The sequence below is a fragment of the Oncorhynchus tshawytscha genome, linkage group LG18 (assembly GCF_018296145.1).
Source record: "Oncorhynchus tshawytscha isolate Ot180627B linkage group LG18, Otsh_v2.0, whole genome shotgun sequence".
Lineage (NCBI taxonomy): Eukaryota > Metazoa > Chordata > Actinopteri > Salmoniformes > Salmonidae > Oncorhynchus > Oncorhynchus tshawytscha.
This window is the reverse complement of record NC_056446.1, coordinates 42,427,803-42,450,302: the sequence shown is the minus strand read 5'-3', so window position 1 is coordinate 42,450,302 and position 22,500 is coordinate 42,427,803. Positions and strand designations below refer to the sequence as shown.

The 22,500-nt window shown below is 46.8% G+C and overlaps 1 protein-coding gene across 1 annotated transcript in view; it reads left to right on the top strand.

The window, feature by feature from the left end:
- Window positions 1–265: 265 nt before the first annotated feature.
- xkr6b (XK, Kell blood group complex subunit-related family, member 6b) overlaps window positions 266–22,500 on the top strand; it is a 137,111-nt gene continuing 114,876 nt past the window's right edge. Inside the window, exon 1 of the mRNA XM_042301110.1 lies at window positions 266–1,331. Coding sequence (XP_042157044.1) covers window positions 736–1,331 — 596 coding nt within the window. The 5' untranslated portion in view covers window positions 266–735. The remainder of the gene's footprint in view (window positions 1,332–22,500) is intronic.

Here is a 22,500-nt window from a genome sequence, read left to right as displayed (position 1 = left end):
GGTGGTGGTGGTGGTAGTGGTGGTGTTGGGGGGCAACAGGACTTATCATTTCATACATGTGACCAGAACACCGTGAGGGGTTAAATACACGCCCATTACAGCATTACATCATGCTGTCCGAAACACTAGGTGGCAACCACGTTTAGAGAGAGAGAGAGAGAGAGAGAGAGAGACAGAGAGAGGGACAGAGAGAGGGAAAGAGAGAGAGAGAGAGAGACCGAGAGAGAGAGAGAGAGAGAATATTAGGTAGTCGTGGGACAGAGTGCAGAGGGACGGTCGGCTCGCGGAAATCAGCCTTGCAGCTGGAAGAAGAAAGGAGAGGAAAATGGAGAGCCACTGCAGAATGACGGAAAACACTGGATGATGAGACTGTGAAAGGGCTAATAGATAGATAATTATGTACAGCCAATGAATACACCAACGTGGTAGTAGATTATATGATTTATCAGACTTGAATTTGCACCGCGTTGGCTTAACCCGTTGTAGCCAGGTGAGAATTAACAGCTAGGCTACCTCCTCTCTTCAGCAATAACGGTTTAAACGGAGACAGGAGATGGGCTGCGTCCGTGACGCCGCCTGGATGCAATCCGGGGACCGACCGGGAGACGTCGTCGCACTGCCGTCCCACTTTTAGATGGCGCCCACATTTGGGGTGCACTCGGAATACAGGTGTCAGGGAAGTGTCGTCACGAACCCCGGAAGCCGGAGGCGTGAGCCGCTTCAGCGGAGAGCAAGATGGCAGCGAAATCTGATGGTCGGGGGGTCATCCGGGGATTCGCCCAGCTGCACAACCTGGACGAGGTGGTGGGGACCGGCGAGGGCGACCCGAGGGAAGGCAGCTCCTTCCACATCTGCCACTGCTGCAACACCTCGTCCTGTTACTGGGGCTGCCGGAGCGCCTGTCTGCATTACCTCCGAGGCAAGGGGAAGGGGAGAGGCGGGGGAGGAGGAGGGGACACAGTGCTGGGGCGGCCGCCACAGGAAGAGCGCCTCTGGCTGGACTGTCTGTGGATCATCCTGGCCCTGTTCGTGTTCTTCTGGGACGTGGGGACGGACCTGGCGCTGGCCATCGACTACTACCACAAGCATGACTACCTCTGGTCCGGACTCACCCTCTTCTTGGTGCTGGTGCCCTCGGTGCTGGTCCAGATCCTGAGCTTCAGGTGGTTCGTGCAGGATTACACCGGGGGTGGTCTGGGCTCTGTGGAAGGGCTGAGCAACCGGAGAGCTACGGCAGGGCTGAGTGCACAGGGAAGGGACAGGTGCTGCCTGCTCTCTGTGTGGCTGTGGCAGACCCTCATACACATCTTCCAGATGGGACAAGTATGGAGGTAAGATAAACTGAAGGATGATGATCTGTCTGTCTGTCTGTCTGTCTGTCTGAGTGCCCACTGACACACCACCTGAGACCAAAGTGCAGTGTGTTACACCCACACTCTACACTCTTCCTACTCTTTCTCCCCAACCTATGAAACCTATCCCCCCCCCCATCTCCTCTCCTCTCATCCTGCCCTCCACTGATTGCGTGTTTCTCTGTGTCACCTGGGATAACCTCTGGTACATGATGAACACACCGACCAGCAGTGAAGCTGTCTGTCTGGTCTGATGTGCTGTGCCTGAAAATGGCCACTGCTTTCAACAATAGCCTGTAACGGGTTTTTCTGTCAAGCTTTTCACAGGAGGGATTGTTGTTTTGGGATTTGCATGCACCTTCCCCCATCACACCCCCACCTATAGGATGATAGGAGAACAAATGTGTCTCACCTCATTGCTGCTCAATAGCTTAGACCCTCATGAGAACTATTGATGTCTCCTCCATTGTAGCCTAAGTGTGTGCCTCTCCATGCACCGTATGAGAGAGAGAGAGAGGTAGCCTGAAGAGGGTATGAGCGTGTCTTCCTGTGAGAGATGGAGTCAGGCTCAGCGTTATAGTGCATGTTTAGGATTTCTAAGCGCCAATGCTCCACCCGCCCTCACGAAAACAGCCTACACAAATCTGAAACCAGCATCTGCTTTCATGGCTACCGCGACGCGTCGTCCCATAACCCCCCTCTTTCACAGACATGATGTCATCCAGCATCCAGTCCTTTGCGTCGCTGGCTCGGCGCTTCAGGTTTTCACCTTTCGTTGCTAGGCTATTACTCAAAAACGGAAAACGGAAAACGTCTGCCGGAGAGACCGTGTGCATCTGTCTAGGCCAGGCTACTCAAAGTCTACGTGTGGTGCGCGTAATTTGTGTTAGCTGACGTGACATGCAGCTGGATAGTAGTAAAATGTGACAGCGATGCTGTCCTTGTTGCTGTGAACTGGCGCACTGAGCCGCGAGCCGAACCATAGATCCAGAGGTTCTCAGAATCAACAGCAGAGAGTTGTTGTTTTTTTGTTGCTTTTTTTATTTATTTTCTTTTTGGTGCAGACAGACGCAGTGCCTGACATTTAATGGGAAATGTAGCCTGGCTGTATCCATGATGGCTGTTTCTGTCTGTAGTGCGGTGCTATAAATCAGAGCCTGGCAGCTCAGCTCCTTGAGATTAAAGGCATAAATGGTCCCAATAGTTCTTATGTTCATAATGTGCCTGGTGGAGAAATGCATTCTTACCTTTTAACCTAACCTATGACAATACAAAATGTGTGTCTGTTGTATGTGTATGTGCAGTGTGTGTGTGTGTGTGTGTGTGTTCACATTGGACAGCTGCCTCTCTTATCATCAGTCAGATGCGTTTTAAAGCTGTTTTCGTGTCGTCCCCAGTCCCCACACATATTTATACTGACCAAAAACTATAAATGTAATAACATTTCAAAGGTTTTACTGAGTTCCAGTTCATGAAATCAGTCAAATTAAATAAATTGATTAGGCCCTAATCTATGTGTTAACACATGAGTAGGCAGAGGCACAATCACAATGAGCTTTCACTCACAAAAGGGATTTACTACAGACAGAAATACTCCTCGGCCTATGGTAGAGAAATGAAAATGTAATTGTCTGGCAACAGCTCTGTTGGACATTCCTGCAGTCAGCCAATTGCAACGCTCCCTCAAAACTCAAAACAATCTGTGGCAAAACTGCACATTTTTAAAGTGACCTTTTTTTGTCCCCCAGCACAAGGTGCACCTGTGTAATGATTGTGCTGTTTAATCAGCTTCCTGATATGCCACACCTGTCAGATGGATTATCTTGGCAAAGGAGAAATGCAGAAGTAGAGGGTATGAGCGTGTCTTCCTGTGAGAGAAGACACGATTATCTTGGAAAATGAGAAATGCTAATCTAACAGGGATGTAAACACATTTGTTCACAACATTTGTAGAGAAATAAGGTTTTTGTGCAAATGGAACATTTCTGGGATCTTTTAATTTCAGCTCATGAAACACGGGACCAACAATTTACGTGTTACGTTTATGTTTTTTTGCTTAGTATAAATCGAGTGTCTTCAATCCCCTAACAAATCTAGAGTCAAATAAAGAAAAGAAAAACACCCCTGTCTGTGATTATAGTTCAGTCCCAACACATTATCACAGAAAGAATTAGACCCTGTGGTGATACCATTTTAGCCAAGGGCAGGGGATAGTATTTTGCTTCAGTCTTCTATTTGTGCCGCAGATAAATTATTCTAATTTACTCTCTCTCTCCAAGAGATCTGTCAACAACCTCTCTCCCTCACTTACACACACACACGCACGCACGCACACACGCACACACACACACACACACACACACACACACACACACACACACACACACACACACACACACACACACACACACACACACACACAGGACATGGCTCCCTTCCTAGGCGTTACTACTACCAGCTCTGTTACTATTACCCACTCTACCTCAGTCTCTGTTACTATTACCCACTCTACCTCAGTCTCTGTTACTATTACCCACTCTACCTCAGTGTCTGTTACTATTACCCACTCTACCTCAGTGTCTGTTACTATTACCCACTCTACCTCAGTCTCTGTTACTATTACCCACTCTACCTCAGTCTCTGTTACTATTACCCACTCTACCTCAGTGTCTGTTACTATTACCCACTCTACCTCAGTGTCTGTTACTATTACCCACTCTACCTCAGTGTCTGTTACTATTACCCACTCTACCTCAGTCTCTGTTACTATTACCCACTCTACCTCAGTCTCCGTTACTATTACCCACTCTACCTCAGTCTCTGTTACTATTACCCACTCTACCTCAGTCTCTGTTACTATTACCCACTCTACCTCAGTCTCTGTTACTATTACCCACTCTACCTCAGTCTCTGTTACTATTACCCACTCTACCTCAGTCTCTGTTACTATTACCCACTCTACCTCAGTCTCCGTTACTACTACCCACTCTACCTCAGTCTCTGTTACTATTACCCACTCTACCTCAGTGTCTGTTACTATTACCCACTCTACCTCAGTGTCTGTTACTATTACCCACTCTACCTCAGTCTCCGTTACTATTACCCACTCTACCTCAGTCTCTGTTACTACTACCCACTCTACCTCCGTTACTACTACCCACTCTACCTCAGTCTCTGTTACGATTACCCAATCTACCTCAGTCTGTGTTACTATTACCCACTCTACCTCAGTGTCTGTTACTATTACCCACTCTACCTCAGTCTCCGTTACTATTACCCACTCTACCTCAGTCTCTGTTACTATTACCCACTCTACCTCAGTCTCCGTTACTATTACCCACTCTACCTCAGTCTTTGTTACTACTACCCACTCTACCTCCGTTACTACTACCCACTCTACCTCAGTCTCTGTTACGATTACCCAATCTACCTCAGTCTCTGTTACTATTACCCACTCTACCTCAGTCTCTGTTACTATTACCCACTCTACCTCAGTCTCTGTTACTATTACCCACTCTAACTCAGTCTCTGTTACTATTACCCACTCTACCTCAGTCTCTGTTACTATTACCCACTCTACCTCAGTCTCTGTTACTACTACCCACTCTACCTCCGTTACTACTACCCACTCTACCTCAGTCTCTGTTACGATTACCCAATCTACCTCAGTCTCTGTTACTATTACCCACTCTACCTCAGTCTCTGTTACTATTACCCACTCTACCTCAGTCTCTGTTACTATTACCCACTCTACCTCAGTCTTTGTTACTACTACCCACTCTACCTCAGTCTCTGTTACTATTACCCACTCTACCTCAGTCTCTGTTACTATTACCCACTCTACCTCAGTCTCTGTTACTATTACCCACTCTACCTCAGTCTCCGTTACTACCCACTATATCCCAGTCTCCGGTTCTATTACCCACTCTACCCCAGTCTCTGTTACTATTACCCACTCTACCTCAGTCTCTGTTACTACTACCCACTCTACCTCAGTCTCTGTTACTATTACCCACTCTCGATTTAACACCTAGACCCTGTGAGATTGTTGCACCAAGTGGCTGTCGTATTTTACACAACACACACATGTTTACTCCAGACCACGTGCACATCGAGAGGAGAGTGTCAGTAGCAGCAAAAGACTGTGGAAGTGCCTCGATAGTCTAAAGTGACTCCCTCTCCTTTTGACCCCACTTGTCTCGTCTCGTTGACTCCCGTCTCGTCTCCTCCCCTGTCCTCTCCTCTCCTCTGCTTCCATCTACTCTCGCCTCCTCTCATTTCCTCTCATCTCGTCTCCTCTCCTCTCATCTTATCTCCTCTCATCTCATTTCCTCTCGTCTCATCACCTCTCGTCTCCTCCTCTCCTCCCCTCTCCTCTTCTCCTCCTCTCTTCTGCTCTCTTATTTTGGGGTTGCGGATCAGTGTGTACATAAAGGAGACAGATGAAGGAAAAGGAGAATAGTGAGAAACTGTAGACAGTTGAGACCCATAGTGTCATTGAGGGAGTGACTCTAGAGTCTCAAGATGCAGCCTAACTAGGCTAACCTAGGGAAAAACATCATGATGGATAGTGTTGTGACAGACAGCGATCATGTCTCTCTGTGTGTCTCTGTGTCTCTCTGTGGACCCATGTTTTCAGTGACCCATGCTACAGCCCGGGCTTGTGGCTAGTGGCTGGCTCAGCCAAAATCAAAGGTCAGGAGTCAAACGCTAGGTTTGTCAGATTTACCCAGAGTTCACATCCTCCAAAGCGCTCCAATGGATACTGAGACGACACTGAGATGATTACCACTAGGCCATAAAGCAGCCAGCAGGATTGAGGCAGTGGTAATACATTATACAAGCAGTACTACATAGTGCAATATATTACACTAGTAGTACTACATAGTGCAATATATTACACTAGTAGTACTACAGAGTACAATATATTATACTAGTAGTACTACATAGTACAATATATTACACTAGTAGTACTACATAGTGCAATATATTACACTAGTAGTACTACCTAGTACAATATATTATACTAGTAGTACTACATAGTACAATATATTACACTAGTAGTACTGCCTAGTGCAATATATTACACTTGTAGTACTACATAGTACAATATATTACACTAGTAGTACTACATAGTACAATATATTATACCAGTAGTACTACATACTACAAAGTATATTATACTAGCCTGTACTATTACTACACACATTCAATACAGCAGGTATCCTAGTGGTTAGAGCAGGTAGCCTAGCGGTTAGAGCAGGTAGCCTAGTGGTTAGAAGAGGCAGGTAGTCTAGTGGTTAGAGGAGGCAGGTAGTCTAGTGGTTAGAGGAGGCATGTAGTCTAGTGGTTAGAGGAGGCAGGTAGCCTAGTGGTTAGAGGAGGCAGGTAGCCTAGTGGTTAGAGCGGCAGGTAGCCTAGTGGTTAGAGGAGGCAGGTAGCCTAGTGGTTAGAGAGACAGGTAGCCTAGCGGTTAGAGCGGCAGGTAGCCTTGTGGTTAGAGGAGGCAGGTAGCCTAGTGGTTAGAGGAGGCAGGTAGCCTAGTGGTTAGAGGCAGGTATCCTAGTGGTTAGAGGAGGCAGGTAGCCTAGTGGTTAGAGGAGGCAGGTAGTCTAGTGGTTAGAGGAGGCAGGTAGCCTAGTGGTTAGAGGAGGCAGGTAGCCTAGTGGTCAGAGGAGGCAGGTAGCCTAGTGGTTAGAGGAGGCAGGTAGTCTAGTGGTTAGAGGAGGCAGGTAACCTAGTGGTTAGAGGAGGCAGGTAGCCTAGTGGTTAGAGGCAGGTAGCCTAGTGGTTAGAGGAAGCAGGTAGCCTAGTGGTTAGAGGAGGCAGGTAGCCTAGTGGTTAGAGGCAGGTAGCCTAGTGGTTAGAGTAGGCAGGTAGCCTAGTGGTTAGAGGATGCAGGTAGCCTAGTGGTTAGAGGAGGCAGGTAGCCTAGTGGTTAGAGGAGGCAGGTAGCCTAGTGGTTAGAGGAGGCAGGTATTATTATGGTTAGAGGAGGCAGGTAGTCTAGTGGTTAGAGGAGGCAGGTAGCCTAGTGGTTAGAGTAGGCAGGTAGCCTAGTGGTTAGAGGATGCAGGTAGCCTAGTGGTTAGAGGAGGCAGGTAGCCTAGTGGTTAGAAGAGGCAGGTATTATTGTGGTTAGAGGAGGCAGGTAGTCTAGTGGTTAGAGGAGGCAGGTAGCCTAGTGGTTGGAGGCAGGTAGCCTAGTGGTTAGAGGCAGGTAGCCTAGTGGTTAGAGCGGCAGGTAGCCTTGTGGTTAGAGCAGGTAGCCTAGTGGTTAGAGGCAGGTAGCCTAGTGGTTAGAGGCAGGTAGACTAGTGGTTAGAGGCAGGTAGCCTAGTGGTTAGAGGAGGCAGGTAGCCTAGTGGTTAGAGCAGGTAGCCTAGTGGTTAGAGGAGGCAGGTAGCCTAGTGGTTAGAGCATTGGTCCAGTAATCAAAATGTTGCTGGATCGAATCCCTGAGCTGACAAGGCAAAAATCTGTCCCTGAACAAGGCAGTTAACCCACTGTTCCCCGGGCGCTTGAACAAGGCAGTCAACCCACTGTTCCCCGGGCGCTTGAACAAGGCAGTCAACCCACTGTTCCCGGGCCCTGAACAAGGCATTTAACCCACTATTCCCCGGGCCCTGAACAAGGCAGTTAACCCACTGTTCCCCGGGCGCTGATCAAGGCAGTCAACCCACTGTTCCCCGGGCGCTGAACAAGGCATTTAACCCACTGTTCCCCGTGCCCTGAACAAGCCATTTAACCCACTGTTCCCCGGGCCCTGAAGACATCGATGTTTTAAGACTGTAGACATGGGATAGGCACATCTTCTGCTGTTTCAAAAGTAGATACTACTGGGTTTTTTTTGTGATCAACTAATTTCCACTGTCTGTGAAAGAACATCAGAATAGTCGATGCACGTATTCCACAACAACGTAGTTCCAACTGAAACCGTCGTCACGTCAACACTGGTTAGAAGGAAGAGCCATCTTTTCGATTTGCAGGAGGACTCAGTGCGCTGATGTCTCATTGAGCTCAGCTGTGTGTGTGTGTGTGTGTGTGTCTGTGTCTGTGTGTGTGTGTGTGTGTGTGTGTGTGTATGTGTGTGTGTGTGTGTGTGTGTGTGTATGATAGACAGCTTAATCAGTGGAAGACAAAATCAGTGACTGTCTGCAAAGGCTCACGTCCCTCCCAGAGGAAACCCTTCAGAAGGATCTGCAGCTCTTTGGGACAAGCTGCACATCCGTTCTCTTACACTAGCTGTCTCTCTCTCTCCTCTCTCTCTGTCTCTCTCTCTCTCTCTCTCTCTCTCTCTCTCTCCCTCTCTCTCTCCCCCTCTCTCTCTCTCTCTCTCTCTCTCTCTCTCTCTCTCTCTCTCTCTCTCTCTCTCTCTCTCTCTCTCTCTCTCTCTCTCTCTCTCTCTCTCTCTCTCTCTCTCTCTCTCTCTCTCTCTCTTTTACACACACACACACACACACACACACACACACACACACACACACACACACACACACACACACACACACACACACACACACACACACTCACACACTCACACACATACACACACACAGAGAGAGAGAGAGAGAGAGAGAGAGAGAGAGACGATCATGCTGGAAAGAACATTGTGTACAGATGAGTTGAAATGGAACAGTCTTGTTCAGCGTGTGGATTCATTACAAGTACATGTTGGGGGGTTGTCCAACACCGAAAAGCTCCAATAACAAGGCTGAGGCTGAGGTGGGCCTCTGTCTATCTGAAGTCACATCAGCTCTGATTGACATACTCCTTTCCTCTGTTGTGTACGCTCTATAGACCAGGACAAGGCTGTGTCAGCGTCCAGGAAACTGTCCGTAACGCTACAACTTAATGTAACTGTTCTGTTCTACTCTGTTCTGTTCTGTTCTACTCTGTTCTGTTCTACTCTGTTCTGCTCTGTTCTACTCCCTTCGGTTCTACGCTGTTCTGTTCTAGTCTGTTCTGTTCTATTCTATTCTGTTCTGTTCTACTCTGTTCTGTTCTGTTCTACTCTGTTCTGTTCTGTTCTACTCTGTTCTGTTCTGTTCTGTTCTGTTCTGTTCTACTCTGTTCTGTTCTGTTCTGTTCTGTTCTACTCTGTTCTGTTCTGTTCTACTCTGTTCTGTTCTGTTCTACTCTGTTCTGTTCTGTTCTCTGTTCTGTTCTGTTCTACTCTGTTCTGTTCTGTTCTACTCTGTTCTGTTCTACTCTGTTCTGTTCTGTTCTGTTCTACTCTGTTCTGTTCTGTTCTGTTCTACTCTGTTCTGTTCTGTTCTGTTCTACTCTGTTCTGTTCTGTTCTACTCGGTTCTGTTCTGTTCTGTTCTACTCTGTTCTGTTCTGTTCTACTCGGTTCTGTTCTGTTCTAGTCTGTTCTGTTCTACTCTGTTCTGTTCTGTTCTACTCTGTTCTGTTCTGTTCTACTCTGTTCTGTTCTGTTCTGCTCTGTTCTGTTCTGTTCTGTTCTACTCTGTTCTGTTCTGTTCTACTCTGTTCTGTTCTGTTCTGCTCTGTTCTGTTCTGTTCTGTTCTGTTCTACTCGGTTCTGTTCTGCTCTAGTCTGTTCTGTTCTAATCTGCTTTAGTTAGTTAGCTCTGTTCTGTTCTACTCTGCTCTGTTCTGTTTTGTTCTGTTCTGTTTTGTTCTACTCTACTCTGTTCTGTTCTACTCTGTTCCACTCTGTTCTTCTTTACTCTCCTCTGTTCTGTTCTGTTCTGCTCTGTTCTCTTCTGTTCTATTCTACTTTGTTCTTTTCTGTTCAATTCTTTTCTCTTCTACTCTGCTCTGTTCTGTTCTGCTCTATTCTGTTCTGTTCTGTTCTGTTCTGCTCTGTTCTGTTCTACTCTGCTCTGTTCTGTTCTGCTCTAATCTGTTCTGCTCTGTTCTGTTCTGCTCTGTTCTGCTCTAATCTGTTCTGCTCTATTCTGTTCTGTTCTGTTCTGCTCTGTTCTGTTCTGCTCTGTTCTACTCTGTTCTGTTCTGTTCTGCTCTGTTCTGTTCTGTTCTGTTCTGCTCTGTTCTGCTCTGTTCTGTTCTACTCTGTTCTACTCTGTTCTGTTCTGCTCTGTTCTGTTCTACTCTGTTCTGTTCTGTTCTACTCTGTTCTGTTCTGTTCTGTTCTGTTCTGCTCTGTTCTGTTCTGTTCTGTTCTGCTCTGTTCTGCTCTGTTCTGTTCTACTCTGTTCTACTCTGTTCTGTTCTGCTCTGTTCTGTTCTGCTCTGTTCTGTTCTGTTCTACTCTGTTCTGTTCTGTTCTGTTCTGCTCTGTTCTGCTCTGTTCTGTTCTGCTCTGTTCTACTCTGTTCTGTTCTGTTCTGCTCTGTTCTGTTCTGTTCTGCTCTGTTCTGCTCTGTTCTGTTCTACTCTGTTCTGTTCTGCTCTGTTCTGTTCTGCTCTGTTCTGTTCTGCTCTGCTCTGTTCTGTTCTGCTCTGTTCTGTTCTTATTCTATTCTGTTCTGTTCTGTTCTGTTCTGATCTGTTCTGTTCTGCTCTGTTCTACTCTGTTCTGTTCTGTTCTGTTCTGTTCTACTCTGTTCTGTTCTGTTCTCTCCGGCAAATGCCACATCTTTTGATCCATCTTTAGCCCAGTGGGCCTGTCTACATTGTGTTTTTAATTAAAAAAATCATCATTATTTGGCTGATAATTGAGGCCTCTTGAAGAACATGGTGGGCTGTTGTGTAAGAAATGCTAGGGTGATTTCTTGTCCCAGGCTCTCCCTGCTCTGCAGTATGTCTTGTCTGATCCATCACAACAGCGATCACACTGTGTCTAAACGCCAACAATCTAATGTCGGGATTAAAGTTTAATCCAGAATAACACAGCTCTGTCATAGAGCAACAGATAGACAAGCTGCTGTCTGTGATATCTGCACACACACACACACACACACACGTGCACGCACACACACACACGCACGCACGCACACACACACACACACACACGCACGCACACACACACACACACACACACACACACTGTCTGCTGTCTTGCTAGATATTAACGCAGGCTGAGCAGACTAAAGCTGCGTGTAGTTGGTTGCCAAGAAGGTTTGCACGAGCAGAGAAGTGAGATGCCGTGACTATATAGCGCTCCAAGATGGAGGGAGGGGGAGAGGGGGAGGGAGAGAGAGGGGGGTGTAAAGAGAGAGGGAGAGGTGGAGAGGAGGGAAGAAGGATGAGATGTAACTCAAATAACCTTTTGAACAGAGCCCTATGGGGGTGTTAAAGGTCAGGGTTAAGTTACAGGGGGTTAGTCTGATGGGATTTTAAATGCTCCAGTAGACGACAGTACACTACTTACACTATAAAACACCGGATGCTTCTTTAGGACAGGGGTATTCAACTCTGACACCACGTGGTCCGGAGACTGCTGCTTTTCTGTTCTACCTGATAATGAATTGCTCCTACCTGCTGTCCCAGATCTAAATCAGGTCCTGATTAGAGGGGAATCACCCACCTGGTGTCCCAGGTTTAAATCAGTCCCTGATTACAGGGGAATCACCCACCTGGTGTCCCAGGTCTAAATCAGGCCCTGATTACAGGGGAATCACCCACCTGGTGTCCCAGGTCTAAATCAGGCCCTGATTAGAGGGGAATCACCCACCTGGTGTCCCAGGTCTAAATCAGTCCCTGATTAGAGGGGAATCACCCACCTGTTGTCCCAGGTCTAAATCAGGCCCTGATTAGAGGGGAATCACCCATCTGGTGTCCCAGGTCTAAATCAGGCCCTGATTAGAGGGGAATCACCCATCTGGTGTCCCAGGTCTAAATCAGTCCCTCATTAGAGGGGAATGTAGCAGAGTTGAGTTTGAGGGCTTTAGAGCCTGCTGCTTTCACAGCCCCAATTACGGGTTTTTTCATTCAGGACAAAAAAAAAACAGGGCCTAGACAACGGATCCTCAGGTAACCCCCCCAGGACCGTTAAACAGCCTGTGGTCTGAGTTCACTGTATGGTATGTCTCCTGAGTTCACTGTCTGGTATGTCTCCTGAGTTCACTGTCTGGTATGTCTCCTGAGTTCACTGTCTGGTATGTCTCCTGAGTTCACTGTCTGGTATGTCTCCTGAGTTCACTGTGTGGTATGTCTCCTGAGTTCACTGTGTGGTATGTCTCCTGAGTTCACTGTCTGGTATGTCTCCTGAGTTCACTGTGTGGTATGTCTCCTGAGTTCACTGTGTGGTATGTCTCCTGAGTTCACTGTCTGGTATGTCTCCTGAGTTCACTGTCTGGTATGTCTCCTGAGTTCACTGTGTGGTATGTCTCCTGAGTTCACTGTCTGGTATGTCTCCTGAGTTCACTGTGTGGTATGTCTCCTGAGTTCACTGTCTGGTATGTCTCCTGAGTTCACTGTGTGGTATGTCTCCTGAGTTCACTGTCTGGTATGTCTCCTGAGTTCACTGTGTGGTATGTCTCCTGAGTTCACTGTGTGGTATGTCTCCTGAGTTCACTGTCTGGTATGTCTCCTGAGTTCACTGTGTGGTATGTCTCCTGAGTTCACTGTGTGGTATGTCTCCTGAGTTCACTGTCTGGTATGTCTCCTGAGTTCACTGTATGGTATGTCTCCTGAGTTCACTGTCTGGTATGTCTCCTGAGTTCACTGTCTGGTATGTCTCCTGAGTTCACTGTCTGTCTGGTACAGTGGGGCAAAAAAATATTTAGTCAGCCACCAATTGTGCAAGTTCTCCCACTTAAAAAGATGAGAGAGGCCTGTAATTTTCATCATAGGTACACTTCAACTATGACAGACAAAATTAGGAAAACAAATCCAGAAAATCACACTGTAGGATTTTTAATAAATTTATTTGCAAATTATAGTGGAAAATAAGTATTTGGTCAATAACAAAAGTTTATCTCAATACTTTGTTATTATACCCTTTGTTGGCAATGACAGAGGTCAAACGTTTTCTGTAAGTCTTCAGAAGGTTTTCACACACCGTTGCTGGTATTTTGGTCCGTCCGTCTGTCTGTCTGTCACTTAGTTATAGTCATCATATATTATTTTCTATGCTAGTTAAAGTGATCATATCCACTGTCTTGTATGGTTAAACAAATCACATATTCCTTCCCTCCCACCCTCCCTCCCTCCCTCCCCCTGCCACCCTCCACATGAAGCTGTAATTGACCTCATTTTCAGGAAACTTGAGCATCTGTCGTCCTCCGGTTCCCAGACCTCCCATTCTCCCCCTCCACTCCTCCAGTTCCCAGACCTCCCATTCTCCCCCTCCACTCCTCCGGTTCCCAGACCTCCCATTCTCCCCCTCTGCTCCTCCGGTTCCCAGACCTCCCATTCTCCCCCTCCACTCCTCCAGTTCCCAGACCTCCCATTCTCCCCCTCTGCTCCTCCGGTTCCCAGACCTCCCATTCTCCCCCTCCGCTCCTCCGGTTCCCAGACCTCCCATTCTCCCCCTCTGCTCCTCCGGTTCCCAGACCTCCCATTCTCCCCCTCTGCCACCCAGTTCCCAGACCTCCCATTCTCCCCCTCCACTCCTCCGGTTCCCAGACCTCCCATTCTCCCCCTCCACTCCTCCGGTTCCCAGACCTCCCATTCTCCCCCTCCACTCCTCCGGTTCCCAGACCTCCCATTCTCCCCCTCCACTCCTCCGGTTCCCAGACCTCCCATTCTCCCCCTCCACTCCTCCGGTTCCCAGACCTCCCATTCTCCCCCTCCACTCCTCCGGTTCCCAGACCTCCCATTCTCCCCCTCCACTCCTCCGGTTCCCAGACCTCCCATTCTCCCCCTCTGCCACCCAGTTCCCAGACCTCCCATTCTCCCCCTCCACTCCTCCGGTTCCCAGACCTCCCATTCTCCCCCTCCACTCCTCCGGTTCCCAGACCTCCCATTCTCCCCCTCCACTCCTCCGGTTCCCAGACCTCCCATTCTCCCCCTCCACTCCTCCGGTTCCTAGACCTCCCATTCTCCCCCTCCACTCCTCCGGTTCCCAGACCTCTCATGCTTCATCTTTCTCTCTGACACCTTGTCCCATTTCTCTAAACTGTTACACCTCTCCTCACAAGTCAACGTGGAGGTTAGGAACTGCTCTCTTTGGACCTATATTCACTCCTATTGCCACTCTGGTTTGGTGTATTTTGTATTTGTATTTATCATGGATCCCCATGAGTTCCTGTCAAGGCAGCAGCTTCTCTTCCTGGGGTTTATTATGGATCCCCATTAGTTCCTGTCAAGGCAGCAGCTACTCTTCCTGGGGTTTATTATGGATCCCCATTAGTTCCTGCCAAGGCAGCAGCTACTCTTCCTGGGGTTTATTATGGATCCCCATTAGTTCCTGTCAAGGCAGCAGCTTCTCTTCCTGGGGTTTATTATGGATCCCCATTAGTTCCTGTCAAAGCAGCAGCTACTCTTCCTGGGGTTTATTATGGATCCCCATTAGCTCCTGTCAAGGCAGCAGCTACTCTTCCTGGGGTTTATTATGGATCCCCATTAGTTCCTGCCAAGGCAGCAGCTACTCTTCCTGGGGTTTATTATGGATCCCCATTAGTTCCTGCCAAGGCAGCAGCTACTCTTCCTGGGGTTTATTATGGATCCCCATTAGTTCCTGCCAAGGCAGCAGCTACTCTTCCTGGGGTTTATTAGGGATCCCCATGAGTTCCTGCCAAGGCAGCAGCTACTCTTCCTGGGTTTTATCAGGGATCCCCATGAGTTCCTGCCAAGGCAGCAGCTACTCTTCCTGGGGTTTATTATGGATCCCCATTAGTTCCTGCCAAGGCAGCAGCTACTCTTCCTGGGGTTTATTATGGATCCCCATTAGTTCCTGCCAAGGCAGCAGCTACTCTTCCTGAGGTTTATTATGGATCCCCATGAGTTCCTGCCAAGGCAGCAGCTACTCTTCCTGGGGTTTGTTATGGATCCCCATGAGTTCCTGCCAAGGCAGCAGCTACTCTTCCTGGGGTTTATTATGGATCCCCATTAGTTCCTGCCAAGGCAGCAGCTACTCTTCCTCGGGTTTATTATGGATCCCCATGAGTTCCTGCCAAGGCAGCAGCTACTCTTCCTGGGGTTTATTATGGATCCCGATGAGTTCCTGCCAAGGCAGCAGCTACTCTTCCTGGTGTCCATTAGTTCCTGCCAAGGCAGCAGCTACTCTTCCTGGGTTCCAATCACATTAAGACACATTACGTATAAAACAAAAGATAAAACAGTACATCACATAACATTATTACACCACTACAGTCGTGGCCAAAACATTTGAGAATGACACAACTATTAATTTTCAGTCTGCTGCCTCAGTTTGTATGATGGCAATTTGCATATATTCCAGAATGTTATGAAGAGTGATCAGATGAAATGTAATTAATTGCAAAGTCCCTCTTTGCCATGCAAATGAACTGAATCCCCCAAAAAACAAGTCCACTGCATTTCAGCCCTGCCACAAAAGGACCAGCTGACATCCTGTCAGTGATTCTCTCTTTAACACAGGTGTGAGTGTTGACGAGGACAAGGCTGGAGTTCACTCTGTCATGCTGATTGAGTTCTAATAACAGACTGAAAGCTTCAAAAAGAGGGTGGTGCTTGGAATCATTGTTCTTCCTCTGTCAACCATGGTAACCTGCTAGGAAACACGTGCCGTCATCATTGCTTTGCACAAAAAGGGCTTAACAGGCAAGGATATTGCTGCCAGTAAGATTGAGCCTAAATCAACCATTTATCGGATCATCAAGAACTTCAAGGAGAGCGGTTAAATTGTTGTGAAGAAGGCTTCAGAGCACCCAAGAAAGTCCAGCAAGCGCCAGGACCGTCTCCAAAGTTGATTCAGCTGCGGGATCGGGGCACCACCAGTACAGAGCTTGCTCAGGAATGGCAGCAGGCAGGTGTGTGTGCATCTGCACGCACAGTGAGGTGATGACTTTTGGAGGATGGCCTGGTGTCAAGAAGGGCAGCAAAGAAGCCAATTCTCTCCAGGAAAAAAATCAGGGACAGACTGATATTCTGCAAATGGTACAGGGATTGGACTGCTGAGGACTGGGGTGAAGTCATTTTCTCTGATGAATCCCCTTTCCGATTGTTTGGGGCATCCGGAAAAAAAGCTTGTCCGGAGAAGACCGCTACCATCAGACCGCTACTTGTCCGCTACCATCAGTCCTGTGTCATGCCAACAGTAAAGCATCCTGAGACCATTCATGTGTGGGGTTGCTTCTCAGCCAAGGAAGTGGGCTCACTCACAATTTTGCCTAAGAACACAGCCATGAATAAATAATGGTACCAACACATCCTCCGAGAGCAACTTCTCCCAACCATCCAGGAACACTTTGGTGACGAACAATACCTTTTCCAGCATGATGGAGCACAACATCGATATTTTGGATGTGGCCAGGAAACTCCCCAGACCTTAATCCCATTGAGAACTTGTGGTCAATCCTCAAGAGGCAGGTGGACAAACAAAAACCCACAAATTCTGACAAACTCCAAGCATTGATTATGCAACAATGGTCTGCCATCAGTCAGGATGTGGCCCAGAAGTTAATTGACAGCATGCCAGGGCAGATTGCAGAGGTCTTGAAAAAGAAGGGTCAACACTGTAAATATTGACTCTTTGCATCAACTTCATGTAATTGTCAATTAAAGTATTTGACACTTATGAAATGCTTGTAATTATACTTCAGTATTCCATGGTAACATCTGACAAAAATATCTAAAGACACAGAGGCAGCAGACTTTGTGAAAATTAATATTTGTGTCGTTCTCAAAACTTTTGGCCACGACTGTACATATCTACAATACAAAATGTATAATACCACCATACAACAATATTACAATGTACCTGTGTGTATGGGTGTGTGGAGTGCATATGTGTGTGTGTGTGTGTGTGTGTGTGTGTGTGTGTGTGTGTGTGTGTGTGTGTGTGTGTGTGTGTGTGTGTGTGTGTGACAGTCCCCATCATTCTATAAGGTGTGTTTGTATCTGTTTTTTTAAAATCCGATTCTACTGCTGTTATCAGTTACCTGATGTGGAATATAGTTCCATGTAGTCATGGCTGAATTTTGTTAAAACGGTCAAGTGAATTACTCTCACGATTCCAGAAAATAAAAGTGTCTGTGCCTGTTTCACTGGGGCCCCGGCTGCTGTAATGAGCCCATTCGTGGGAAGAATTTGGAAAACAACTAGTCCACATTAAAGAGAGGAGGATCACTTTTATTTTCAGGAATCGTAAAATATCACAAAATAACCTTATTGTCAACTCAAAGTTCATGAGAAATAACTGGATTTAGGTTTGTACGTCAAAATATTTTGAATCACGCTTCAACGTCAACGTTATGGATCATCTCCGTAGTCTATTACACATTTGAATGACTCAACCAATGAATGACTTTCGATTGACTTTATGAGACGATGACTCAAATGAATTCTGTTGCTATTTTTTGGGGGGAGGGGGGTGGCACCTTGTCATGGGCTTTGGTTGTTGATGTCATCGGGGGGTTGATGGGAAAATGCTAGTCTGGATCCTGTTGATGAGTACAGGAACATGAGTACAGCAACATGAGTACAATATATAGGCTGGAAAAAAGGCACAATGGCTGTGGGGAGGATGGGGAGAGGATGGGGGAGGATTGTGGGGAGGATTGTGGGGAGGATGGGGAGAGAATGGGGGAGGATTGTGGGGAGGATTGTGGGGAGGATGGGGAGAGGATGGGGGAGGATTGTGGTGAGGATTGTGGGGAGGATTGTGGGGAGGATGGGGAGAGGATGGGGGAGGATTGTGGGGAGGATGGGGAGAGGATGGCGGAGGATTGTGGGGAGGATTATGGAGAGGATGGGGGAGGATTGTGGGGAGGATTGTGGGGAGGATTGTGGGGAGGATGGGGAGAGGATGGGGATTGTGGGGAGGATGGGGAGAGGATGGGGGGGATTGTCGGGAGGATTGTGGGTAAGATGCAAGAAGAGATAAGAGGGGCATAATAAGAGACAGATGAGAAAACAGAGGGGAGTCCTGCTGTCAATGGCTGCCGGAGGTGCAACTTTCACCCGGTGAGAGTGGGAGCGGTTATGCCGAATGGAATCGTGGGAGTTTGAGCCTTTGAACAACTGAAAAATATTGGAGTAAACTGACTATAAAAATCATTCTTTAGGTTTTTTGTGCGTCTATTTTAACATATTTCCAGATGTTATTAGATGAAGACAACTAGATGTATAGAAGGGAGTTCCAATATGATCCGAAAACTAAAAAAACAGGTTATATATATGACTGGCCATCATTTATTGTATTAGGTATTATATTATACAATATATATATAATATATATAATATATTATATTGTATTATCCTTCTTTAACAAAAAAAATGTCGCAGAGACATTTTGCTCATCACTAAACGGTCAACAGTCAAATTACACTAAAATTGTCGTAGGACATCAATAAATACTTCATAATAACAACCCAAATGGTAAAAGTGTCCTTTTTAAATGTTGCTCTGTAAGTAAGAGGCCGAAAAGGCTGTCTGAAGAGAGAAAGAGTGGGCCTTGTTTAGGACTCAGTTCAAGCCCCAGGTGGGCTAGGTGTTCCGTTTAAAATTAGATAATGATCCATAGGAAAAACAATACACACACACACACACACACACACAGGAGAGTGTTTATGTAGATGTGAAATCAGATGGTATTGAGTAACACGCCAGTCGGGAGTCAGTTTGTGTGTTACGAATTATCTGACATGTCATGTTTGTGGTGATCGAGCTGAAGAAATGTGTGTGTGTGTGTGTGTATATCAGAGGTGTTAGATTAGAATGAGTCATTTCTATCGCCTGACAGATGGATGTACTCATTAGCAGTTTGGAGGCTTTTTCCCAGCAGGCACTGCAGTCCCAAACAGCACCCTATTTCCCTATGTACTACACAAACCAGTGGCGGTCAGTGCTGTTTATGATGAGGAAGGACAATGTTGTTGTTTTTGAGCATGGCCTTGATTCTATTACATCATAATGGATAACGTTTGATTTGATCATTAGTCCAACAGTTACTAGAGTTTCTAGAGTTTCTATTGGACAAATTCAAGTATTTTTTTTATTTTATCCCTGTTTCGTTTTCTTCCATTTTAAGAAACGTTTGTCAATAGAATCGGAGGAATGAATACACCCCTGATCACATAAACACAGTTCACTTTCATAGCAGCCACGTTGTATTCCTTCTAGCCTCTATGTCCTTCTGTCAACTTTTCCCTTCTCAGCATCATGTGACCAGGTAAAAAAAACTTTCCAAGACAAACCATGTCATAACTACTACACAGCCTATATCGTTGTCCCCATATTAGCTAAAGTAACATCCTAGTCAACATAGCTAATAGAACCAGCTAACGTTAGTAAACCTGATACAATAATGCAGTACGGTTACAGTGTTTAGTCAGTAAACAGATACACTGTCGGGCCCCGATGGCAATAAATTAATTAAACCAAAAGCTTTACATTGACTTGGAATACTTCCAGTGTTGGATAGCCTTAGCCAGCTAGCTAACATAGCATCCCTCTCTGTTGGATAGCCTTAGCCAGCTAGCTAACATAGCATCCCTCTCTGTTGGATAGCCTTAGCCAGCTAGCTAACATAGCATCCCTCTCTGTTGGATAGCCTTAGCCAGCTAGCTAACATAGCATCCCTCTCTGTTGGATAGCCTTAGCCAGCTAGCTAACATAGCATCCCTCTCTGTTGGATAGCCTTAGCCAGCTAGCTAACATAGCATCCCTCTCTGTTGGATAGCCTTAGCCAGCTAGCTAACATAGCATCCCTCTCTGTTGGATAGCCTTAGCCAGCTAGCTAACATAGCATCCCTCTCTGTTGGATAGCCTTAGCCAGCTAGCTAACATAGCATCCCTCTCTGTTGGATAGCCTTAGCCAGCTAGCTAACATAGCATCCCTCTCTGTTGGATAGCCTTAGCCAGCTAGCTAACATAGCATCCCTCTCTGTTGGATAGCCTTAGCCAGCTAGCTAACATAGCATCCCTCTGTTGGATAGCCTGTTGGATAGCCTTAGCCAGCTAGCTAACATAGCATCCCTCTCTGTTGGATAGCCTTAGCCAGCTAGCTAACATAGCATCCCTCTCTGTTGGATAGCCTTAGCCAGCTAGCTAACATAGCATCCCTCTCTGTTGGATAGCCTTAGCCAGCTAGCTAACATAGCATCCCTCTCTGTTGGATAGCCTTAGCCAGCTAGCTAACATAGCATCCCTCTCTGTTGGATAGCCTTAGCCAGCTAGCTAACATAGCATCCCTCTCTGTTGGATAGCCTTAGCCAGCTAGCTAACATAGCATCCCTCTCTGTTGGATAGCCTTAGCCAGCTAGCTAACATAGCATCCCTCTCTGTTGGATAGCCTTAGCCAGCTAGCTAACATAGCATCCCTCTCTGTTGGATAGCCTTAGCCAGCTAGCTAACATAGCATCCCTCTCTGTTGGATAACCATACCCAGCTAGCTAACATATAGCATCCCTGTGAGTCGGGTGTTTGAGTAGCTAAACTAGCCAGCTGCGTTTGCTAGCTAAGTAAGTGAAACTTAATGTGAAAAAAAAAGAAAATCTCTCTCTCTTGCTTTTCCTTCATTTTTGAAGAAATTAATTTGTTGAAAACTGTTCAACTATTGTCTTTCTCTCTGAGTCAACTAGAGAGTCAAGCTGTAGCTTATGCTTTCAGTACTAGATTAATTCTCTGATCCTTTGTTTGGGTGGACAACATGTCAGTTCATGCTGCAAGAGCTCTGATAGGTTGTAGGACGTCCTCAGGAAGTTGTCATAATTACTCTGTAAGTCTATGGAAAGGGGTGAAAACCAAAAGCCTCCTAGGTTTTGTATTCAAGTCAATGTGCCCAGAGGAGGACAGACGCTAGCTGTCCCCCCCCTTTGCCCTCAGAAAAGCCTCAATTCGTCGGGACATGGACTCTTCGTCTGGGCAAGGTGTTTGAAAGCATTCCACAGGGACGCTGGCCCATGTTGACTCCAATGCTACCCACACTTGTGTCAAGTTGGCTGGGTGTTTTTTTTTTCATTCTTGATACACACAGGAAGCAGTTGTGTAGTCCTTGAAACAAACTGGTGCGCCTGCCACTCCGTTCAAAGGCACTTCAATCTTTTGTCTTGTCCATTCGACGCTCTGAATGGCACACATGCACAATCCATGTCTCAAGGCTTAAAAATACTTATTTAAGTTAACCTGTCCCCTCCCCTTAATCTACACTGATTGAAGTGGATTTAACAAGTGACATCAATAAGGGATCATAGCTTTCACCTGGATTCACCTGGTCAGTCTATGTGATGTTTTGTCTACACAGTGTATGCTTGTGTGTGTGTTTGGTGGTGGAGGTGGGAGGGACTCAGGGGGTCTTAGGGAGGCTTAGAGAGACAGGTCATCAAATCAGCCAGCCGCCCGTGATACATTACCTGTCACAAGCCCCTCCCTCCTTCCCTCCCTCCCTTCTTTCTCCTCTCTCTTCCTCTCTCTGTTGGTCTCTATCTTTTTCTTCTCTCCATCTCTGGTGTCTTCTACCTGGTGTATTCTACCTGGTGTAATCTACCTGGTGTAATCTACCTGGTGTATTCTACCTGGTGTAATCTACCTGGTGTAATCTACCTGGTGTATTCTACCTGGTGTAATCTACCTGGTGTAATCTACCTGGTGTATTCTACCTGGTGTAATCTACCTGGTGTATTCTACCTGGTGTAATCTACCTGGTGTAATCTAACTGGTGTAATCTACCTGGTGTAATCTACCTGGTGTAATCTACCTGGTGTATTCTACCTGGTGTAATCTACCGGTTATAATCTACCTGGTGTAATCTACCTGGTGTTTTCTACCTGTTATATTCTACCTGGTGTTTTCTACCCCCAACTAAACCCTGGTATATGCTAAATGTGCGTACCTGGCTCCTTATAGAGAATTCACAACACCAACCACCACCTTCCTTCTCTCCTTCCTTCTCTCCTTCCCTCTCTCCTTCCCTCTCTCCACCGCCTCTCCTTCCTTCTCTCCTTTCCTCTCTCATTTCTTCTCTCCTTCCCTCTCTCCTTCCCCCTCTCCTTCCTTCTCTCCTTTCCTCTCTCATTTATTCTCTCCTTCCCTCTCTCCTTCCTTCTCTCCATCCCCCTCTCCTTCCCTCTCTCCTTCCCTCCCTCCTTCCTTCTCTCCTTCCCTCTCTCCTTCCCTCTCTCCTTCCCTCT